Source organism: Neophocaena asiaeorientalis, unplaced genomic scaffold (genome assembly GCF_003031525.2).
Source record: "Neophocaena asiaeorientalis asiaeorientalis breed wild unplaced genomic scaffold, Neophocaena_asiaeorientalis_V1.1 scaffold315, whole genome shotgun sequence".
NCBI lineage: Eukaryota > Metazoa > Chordata > Mammalia > Artiodactyla > Phocoenidae > Neophocaena > Neophocaena asiaeorientalis.
In genome coordinates this window covers 42,101-51,986 of record NW_020172011.1, presented here as the reverse complement: position 1 = coordinate 51,986, position 9,886 = coordinate 42,101, and the positions used below count along the sequence as shown (strand labels likewise).

Here is a 9,886-nt window from a genome sequence, read left to right as displayed (position 1 = left end):
TTATACTAGCTTTATGTGATTAAACCACTAAATTTACTATATATTTACCTTTCCAGTGAAATATTTTCTCTCATATGTTTTCTTGTTAGAAATTAAACTTTTTTTTCATTTTAAATAAGTCCTCCTAACACTTCTTGTTAGGCCAGTTTAGTGGTGAAAACTCCTTTAGCATTTGCTTGTATGGAAAACTCCTTCTCTCTCCTTAAATTCTACCAGATAACTTTTCTGGGTAGAGTATTATTTGTTGGATTTTTTATTTTTTGTTTCAATACTTTGAATATATCATTCCACTCCTTTCTGGCCTGCAAAGTTTCTGCTGAAAAATCTACTGTTAGTCTTATGAGTGTTCCTTTATATATAACAAAATATTTCACTCTTGCTGCTCTTTAATATTCTCTCTCTGTCTTTAACTTTGACATTTTAATTATAATGTGTCTTGGTGTAGGTTTCTTTGGATTCATCTTATTTAAACTCGGAACTTCGTGGATCTGGATGTTTATTTCTTTATCCAGGTTAGGGAAGTTTTCATCCATTATTTCTTCAAGATTTCTGCTATTTTCTCTCTCTCCTCTCCTTCTGGGACACCTATAAGTTGAATGTATGTCCATTGGGTTTTGCCTCATAAGCTCCTTAAGCTATCTTTACTTTAAAAAAAAAAATACTCAATTTATTTTTTGCTGCTCTGATTGGGTGAGTTCTACGGCCTTGTCTTAAAGTTGACGCATCCTCTTTTATGCTTCATCTAGTCTGCTGTTGAATGTGTCTAGTGTATTTTTCAGTTCAATTATTGTATTCTTCAGCAGTGATTTCTATTTGGTACTTTCTCATATTTTCCCTCTTTTTATTGAAGTTTTCCTGTGTCCATCCATTCTTCTCCCCAGGTCAGTGAGCATCATTATGACCATTACTTTGAACATTTTATCAGGTAAATTACTTATCTCTATTTCATTAAGGTTTTTTTTCTTTCTAGGTTTTATCTTGTTCTTTTAGTTGGAATATATTCCTCTGTTTCTTTATTTTGCTTGACTCTGTTATGGTTTGTATACAGTAGATGAAATGAAGGCTTCTTCCAATATTGAAGAGTGGCCTCATGTAGGAGATAAAACTTATTATTCAACCCTGCTCCAGCTCTTTGTCATCTCTCAAATCTTTGTGCTTCTTCAAACAGACTATTATATTTTTAAATGCTCCCAGTATTTGAGGATATGCCAAAAACTCTCAGAGTTCCTAAGAGGAGTATCTCAATACCTAGTTTCAACCTGTTTGGAAATTCTGTTCTTTTTCCTTAAAATTGTTTTGCCTCTTCAAGGTTTACTGTCTTTCCATACAAATTTTAAAATTGTTTGTTGTGGTCTGGGAAAAAAATGCCATTGGTATTTTGATAGGAATTGCATTAAATCTGTAGATTGCCTTGGGCTAGTATGGTCATTTTAACAATATTAATTCTTCCAATCCAAGAACATGGTATAGCTTTCCATCCATTTGTGTCATCTTCAATTTGTTTCATCAGTGTTTTATAATTTTCTGTATACAGGCTTTTTACCTCTTTAGGTAGGTTTATTCCTAGGTATTTTATTCTTTTTGATTTGATGGTAAATGGGATTGTTTCCTTAATTTTTCTTCTGATAGTCTGTTGTTAGTATATAGAAATGCAACAGACTTCTGTATATTAATTTTGTATCCTGCAACTTTACTGAATTCATTAATGAGCTCTAGTAGTTTTCTGGTGGCATCTTTAGGATTTTCTATCTGTAGTATCATTTCATCTGCAAAAAACTATATGCCAATAAAATAGACAACCTAGAAGAAATGAACAAATTCTTAGAAAGATAAAATCTCCCAAGACTGAACCAGGAAGAAATAGAAAATATGAACAGACCAATTACCAGTAATAAAGTTGAATCAGTAATTTAAAATTTCCCAAAAAACAAAAGTCCAGGACCAGATGGCTTCACAGGTGAATTCTACCAAACATTTAGAGAAGAATTAACATCTATCCTTCTCAAACTATTCCAAAAAATTGCAGAGGAAAGAACACTTCTGAAGTCATTTTATGAGACCAACATCACACTACCAAAACCAGACAATGGTATCACAAAAGAAAAATTGCAAGCCAGATGAAATAAAATTTGTATTTTAAGGCAAGAAAAGAAAAAATGACCAGTGAGATTAAAAGAATATCCAATTCACCAATTAGAATATGAAAAGATGCTCAATTGCATAATTCACCAGGGACATGAAAATTAAAACTGCATTAAGATAATCCTAGCACAGTGGCTAAAGTTTACAAGATTATAATACCAATATCAGTAAATATTTTACAGCAACAAGAACTCTCACACACTGGTTGATAAGGTAGGAATTAGCACAACCACTCTCCAAAATAATTTAGCAGTACCTTCTAAACTGAGCCTTCTAAAATAATTTTAAGAGCCAGGAATTCTACTCCCAGGTATATATTCAACAGATATGCGTGCCCACATGCACCAAGAGACCTATACAAGAATATATGTAGCAGAGCTATTTGTATTAGCTTCAAAAGCAAGTAAAAGCTCTTTGTTCCCTGGAGGTCCTCCTGCTGTACTGAGATGGAATAATCTCTATTTACCCTTATATGTTTTTCTTGTCTCAGAATGAAGTAGGTAGGATATAACATAATATATGTAAGGTGATATGCATTTGCAGATATGAGATTAAATGTCCCCTTAAGAAGACCAAGGTATAGACTCAGAAAGAAAGGGTGGGGAAAACTATTTGAAAATAAGGAACTGGCATTTCTCATGGCAGCTAATGTCTTAGTGATCTTTGCTGTCAGTATACCAGGATGGAAACTTGAGTTTTAAAAAGTTATAAAATCAATTCACAAACATAGTAATTTTTAAAAAGTTAAACAGTATAGAAAGACATAAAATAAAATGTCTCCTTCCCATCCGCAGTTCTTCAAATATAACCACTATTTTAGGTATACTTTCCAGGAAATAAAAAAGGATACTTTGTCAGTTTATATACACATGTACTCTATTTTTTACATCTACCCCAATGTGTTAATACTACAAATACCAATCTACTCCTCACTTTTTTCTCTTCACATTAATCAAGTTTGTCTTGCCTTCTTATATGTGCAACTTTATCTCATTCTTAATGTCTGCATTTTATGTCATTGTTTAGATGTATCAGAATATTCTTAAGCTGTCCTATTATGTTGCTTCAAGTGTTTTGGCTATTATAAATAATGTCACAAAAACATTATTTTAGAGCTATTTTCCATACTTTCCTTAAGGTATTTTCCAAGCAATAGAAATGTGGGGTCAAGGATATGAGCTTTTTAAAAACCCTAACATTTATTTTTTCACTTTGATCACTGGGCAGGAAACTTTGATTAGTAGTTGAGGATGGGTACTTCCACTTCCTTTTTTCTAATTTACTAATGCATCCTGCTCTTTGAAAAAGCTGTTTCTCAGATGTCTTCCTTGGGGCTACTGTGACAGTGTACAACTGTAAGATCAAGGCCAAACCTGGTATTCCTGAGAAAACCTCTCTTTTGGTCTCAGCCCTGGGCAGGCCAAGTCTTCATGCTGCTGTGGGTATCACTGCTGGTCCTGGGTAAGTAGAACAGCTCAACGTGGGCCCTGGGTGGGGTTGGGACAGCACTTCTCTACCATGGACCTGGCCTTTTCTTGGGGCTCAGCCCCTGCTCAGAGATTCTTTTCTGCCTGGGGAGATTATATTCTCTGGCTTCACTGTATAGCTCAGAGATTTGTCCCTTGAGGCTGAAAGCGTGGTCAGAGCTTCAACTTTACAAAGAAGGAAACCACAGTGACCACAACACTTAAGGGTTTATTCATTTTTTTCTACAACAAATGTTACTTGATAAAGTCCAGAAAATGTATTATGTTTGCTTGTTCATATTGTCTCATTCAGAGAAGACCCTAGTTTTCTCTCTGCAGAGGAAGAGTGTTTATCCCTTGTATGACAATGCCAGAACATGGTGCTGGACATGGGAGGGAAAGTTTTCTAATACAAAAGATGTCTCCTTCTTTTGCACACAAATGCAAACCACAGCTGTGATTGTCAGATAAAGAACACAGGGAGGGGGAGACAAAGACCGAGACTCATAAGGAGAAGTGGGCAAGGCAAGGGAAAAACCTAAAATTCATGACATTCTTTCTTTTTCCCTCCAGGTTTATTGAAGTATAGTTGACAAATAAAAATTGTATATATTTAAGATGTACGAGATGTTTTGATATACATATATTATGCAGTAATAACCACAATCAGCTAGTTAACATTTCTCTCACTTCACATAATTACCGTGTGTGTGTGTGTGTGTGTGTGTGTGTGGTAAGAACACTCAGGATGAACTCTCAGCAAATTTCAACAAAACATTATTAGTCACCATACTCTACATTAGATATCCAGTACTGCTTCGTCTTACAACTGAAAGTTCATTTCCTCTGACCAACATCTCCCCAGTTCCCCTACATCTTACTCACTGCCTGGCAAACACCATTTTATTCTCTGCTTTTGTGAGCTCAACTTTTTCAGATTCTACATGTAAGTGAGATCATGCAGTATTAGTCTTTTTCTGACTTATTTCATTTAGCATAATGTCCTGTAGGTTTATCTATGTTTTCACAATGACAGGATTTTCTTTTTCTTAAAGCTGAATAACACTCCATTGCACATATATATATATATATATATATATGCAACGGAATATTATTATACACCACATTTTCTTCATCCATTATTCAGTTGACAGACACTTAGATTGTTTCAATATTTCAGCTACTGTGAATAATGCTGCAATGAATATGGGAATGCAGGAATCTCATCAAGATACTTATTTTATTTCCTTCAGATACATACCCAGAAGTGGGATTGCTAGATCATATGATAGTTTTACTTTTATTTTTTTTAGAAACTTCCATACTGTTTCTGCATAATGACTGTGTGAATTTATATTCTTACCAACAGTGTACAAGGTTTCTTCATCAACACTTGTTATCTTTTGTCTATTTGGTAATAGCCATTCTAACTGGTGTGAGGTGTTATCTCCTGGTTTTGATTTGCACTTCTCTGATGATTATTAATGTTGAGCATCTTTTTATATACTTTTGGACACTTTTATGTCTTCTATTAATATCTATTCATGTCCTTAACTGTTTTTTAATCAGGTTGTTTGTATTTTGCTGTTGATTTGTTAGAGTTCCTTAGACATTTTATATATTAACTCCTTATTGGATATATGGTTTGCATATATTTTCTCCCATTTCATAGGTTACTCTTTATATTATTGTTTCCTTTGTTGTGCAAAAGCTTTTACTTTTGATGCAATCCCATTTGTTTTAGTTATTACTTTTGTTGCCTATGCTTTTGGGGTTATATCCAAAACTCATGTCCCAGATCAATGTCAAGAAGCTTTCTCCCTATGTTCTCTTTTAGTAGTTTTACAGTTTCAGGTCATATATTTAAGTCATTAATCTACTTTGAATTGATTTTTGTACATGGTGATATATAAGGATCCAATTTTTTTTTTCACGTGGATATTCAGTGTTTGCAGAATGATTTACAGGAAGAACTATTCTTTCCCCCTTGTGTGTTTTTGGCACCCCTTTTGAAGATCAGTTGACTGTAAAAGTGTGGACTTATTTCTGGGCTCTCTGTTCTTGATCCATTGATCTATATGTCTATTTTTATGCTAGCTTTGATTACCATAGCTTTGTAATAAAATTTGAAGTCAGGGAGTATAATGCCTCCAGTTTTGTTCTTCTGGTTCAAGATAGTTTTAGCTTTTGGGGGTCTTTGTGTACCTATTTCAGTTTTTTTCTTTGTGATTACTATGGGACCTTATAAAATATAACAGACAATTTAAGTTAAGAAATGTATTTCAATCACATATTAAAACTCTACACTTTTAGTTCTCCCCCTATTTTGTTATGGATATCACAATTTTCATATTTTATATTGTATATATATTAACAAATTGTTTTAGCTATAGTTATTTTTAATACTTTTGTCTTTTTAAACTCTTTTCACTAGAATTAAAAGTGATTTATATACCACTATATAGGATGCTATGGTCTGAATGTTTGTTTCCCCTCAAACTTTATATGTTAAAAATTTGACACCGAAGGTGATAGTATTAGGAGATTGTGGGACGTTTGGGAGATGATTATGTCATGAGGGCAGAACCACCATGAAAGAGATTAGTGCCCTTGTAAAAGAGGCCAAAGAGAGCCCTCTTATGCTTTCTTCCATAAGAGATTATAGTGAAAATATAGCTGTCTATGATGAAATGCACTGTACTGGAGATGAGTCTGCCAGTGCTTTGATATCGGACTTTCCAGGCTCCAGAGCTTTGAGAAATAAATTACTGCTGTTTATAAGCTACCCAGTATGGCATTTTTTTCATAGCAGACTGAATAGAATAAGATCCAGTATTCAGAGTAGTTTGAATATAACTATACTGATCTTCCTCAATTCATGATGAGGTTATGTCTTGATAGACTCATTATAAGTAGAAAATACCATAAATCTAAAATGCATTTAATACACTCAGCCTACTGAATATCATAGCCTAACCTAAACTGCTTTAAGCATGCTCAGAACAATTACATTAGCCTACAGTTGGGCAAAATCATCTAACACAAATCCTATTTTATAGTAAAGTATTGAATAGTTCATGTAATTTATTGAACACTGTACTGAAAGTGAAAAACAGAATGACTGTATAGATACAGAATTGTTGTAAGTTTACCCTTTTGACTGTGTGGCTGACTGGGAGCTCTGGCACACTGCTGCTGCCCAGCATCACAAGAGAGTATCATACCACAAATTGCTGGCCCAAGAAAATATCAAAGTTCAAAGTATGGTTTCTACCAAATGTGTATTGCTTTTGCACCATCACAAAGCTGAAAAATCATAAGTCGAACCATATATATACTCACCTTTAACAGTGAATTTTATAATTTCATGTGTTTTCATGTTGCTAGTTAGTGTCCTTTAATTTCAACTTAACGAACTTCCTTTAGCTTTTCTTTACAACAGGTTTTATGGTAGTTAACTTTCCCAGCTTTTGTTTATCTTGGGAAGTCTTTATCTCGCCTTCATTTTCAAAGGACAGATTTGCCATGTATCGTACTTTGGGTTGGCAGGGTTTTTTTCTTTCAATATTTTAATTATCCCACTCTCTCGTGATCTGAAATTTTTCTACTGATAAATCCACTGTACGTTTATTAGGGTTCCCTTGTGTGTGATGAGTTGCTTTTCTTCTGCTGATTTCAAAACTTTCTCTTTGTCTTTGACTTTTGAGAGTTTGATTATAATATGTCTTGGACCTTTTGATGTCTAGCTTATTTGGGAACCTTTGGGAATCATGGATCTAGATGTTCAATTCCCTCCCCAGATTTGGGAAGTTTTAAATTATTTCTTTAAACAATCTTTCGCTCTTATTCTCTGCCCCTTCTGGGACTTCAATAATGCATATATTGATTGGTTTAATGTTATCCCATAAACCACCTAGGTCGTCTTCACTCTTTTTTGGTCTTCTTTCTTTTTGTTCCTCTAACTGGGTAATATGAAATGGCTTGTCTTTGAATTTACTGATTCTTTCTGCTGCATGATCACTTCTGCTATTGAAGGTGTCTATTGAATTTTTCAGCTTAGTCATTGTATTCTTTAGCTCCAAGATTTCTGTTTTGGTTCTTTTTTATGTTTTCTATTTCTTTGTTAAACTTCTCATTTTGTTTATCTATTGTTTGTGGATTAATTTACTTGTCTGCTTTTTCTTATAGTTCATCGAGCTTCTTTAAGACTATTATTTTGAAATGTTAGTCAAGCAGTTCATGGATCATTAGAGGAGTTACTGGAGCTTTATTAGTTTCCTTTGATGTTGTCATATTTGCCTGACAAATATGATCTGTGTAGCTCTGCATTGGTGTCTGTGAATTTAGAAAAGCAGACACTCTTTCTGGTATTTACTTGTTTGAACTGTTAAATACTCTTGCTTCTTCATGAACTTATAGGACTGCCTCCAGGATCATGGTTGAGCTTGGCTGGAGCTGGATCTCATGGTTATTGCTGGGTCTGCATTTGGGTCTGAAGTTGGCAAGCCTGTTACCAAGGGCATGGATGGGTGTGATTTCTGCTAGGTCCCTGAGCATTCTCTCATTGGGTTGTTTGGCTGGTCCCTGGGAAGTCAGGACTTCCCTGAACTTCAGTAGAGTGGTACCAAGGGCATGGATGAGCATGGATTCCTCGGCAGAAAAGGCTGTGGCAGGACCATGGACGAGTGGAGCTAGAGTTGAGTTTACAGGAGAATAAGGCAGCTTTCAGTCTGTAGCTGGGATCGTAGTCAGTGAGTCTTCTACCAGTGCATGTGTTTGTCTTCTCAAAGTGGCCCTCCTTGGTCTCAGGCTCCAATGGGGTTTCACAATCTCTAGATCTCAAAGCTCTAAGTTTTTGTTTGTAGATGGCTGCCAAAACTTTGTTTCTGTAGAGGGTGGAGACAAAGACTAGAGACCTCCTCTTCTACCATCTTGTTCATGTCACTCCCAACATGTGACATTCTCTTTGTGCCTGTGGGTGTGTATAAGTCTATCAATTCACACATATCACCTGGTTCGTTTTTTACCAAAGTTGAAAATATTAGAATAAAACATATTTATTCATTTGTTCAACAAATTATTTAGTAACATTAATACACAGCACTATGCTAGGTGCTGAGAATGATGAGAAGACACAGGAGGCAGCATTTCTGTGCTTAGGAAGCTCATAATATAGAAGGACCTTCAACAAGGCCAATGTACAAGAAATATCTATGTAACAAGATCTCAGTTAAACAATTGTCCAAGCAAAGTTACCAATGATCGTATAAGTGGTTAACAAACTATATGCCAAGTAGCTGGTAATGACTTCATGAAACAGATAGACAGTAGGAGATGAAGGGGACAGGGATGAGGTGCAGCACAATGTGAGAAAAAAAGACCCCATAGTTGGAAGCTGCATGGAATACTCCAGAAATAGGAAGCACATCCTAGTGTGGCACCAAAACAAAGGAGCAGGATAGGGTAAAGGCCAGGAACATGTGCTTTGGGGTCAAACAGGATGGGTTCAAATAAATGGGTTAAAAACTCAATTCTGCCCTTAACAGCTACTTAAACAGTTTCTGGTCTGTAAAATGGGGATAATCATAGAACTTTCCTCATAGGGATAGTTAGGAAGATTACATGAAATAATGTATGTGAATATCTACCACAGAGAATACACTCAGAAAAATATTAGCTACTTATAAAACAATACAAATCCATGGTGCCAAGATATTTAGAAAATGGCAAATAATCCATTGCTCTGATTATAACACTTAGGTTTGGATTATTTCTCATCATCCCCATGTGGACAGGGATAATATCCCTTTTGCTCACTGCTGGATTTCCATTGTCTTGTCCAGTTCCTAGATACAGTTGGCATTCCACAAATTTCTGTTGAATGAATGAATCACATCTGTCCCTCATCTGGAATGTGTAATCAGTTTACAAACTAGTCAATTTTGCCTCCTCTGCCTCTCCAATACCCCTTTCTCAAACCTGTATTCTCCCAAGTAGAGATACTTACTAACTTAGTACTTTAATTAATTCATTACTCAATAAATGTTTATGAAATGTCTCTTATAAGCCAGGCACTGTTATAAATTCTGCATGATATTTGGTGAACATGAGAAGTCCCTGCTTTCTCATAGCTTCTATTCTAGAGAAGGGAAAGTAAACAAACCAAGTAAACAAGCAAATAAGATAATTTCAGATAAACATTCTGAAGAAAATTAAATATCATCATCTGTTGCTCTGCCTTCCCTCCAGTCCTTCTGCTTTATATCTGCCAGAGTGCT

At 35.1% G+C, this 9,886-nt stretch overlaps 1 protein-coding gene across 1 annotated transcript in view; it reads left to right on the top strand.

The window, feature by feature from the left end:
* The first annotated feature begins 819 nt into the window (after positions 1 to 819).
* FCRL5 (Fc receptor like 5) overlaps positions 820 to 9,886 on the top strand; it is a 41,680-nt gene continuing 32,613 nt past the window's right edge. Inside the window, exons 1-2 of the mRNA XM_024750717.1 lie at positions 820 to 881; positions 3,451 to 3,603. Of these exons, the coding sequence (XP_024606485.1) occupies positions 3,573 to 3,603 (31 nt within the window). The 5' untranslated portion in view covers positions 820 to 881; positions 3,451 to 3,572. The remainder of the gene's footprint in view (positions 882 to 3,450; positions 3,604 to 9,886) is intronic.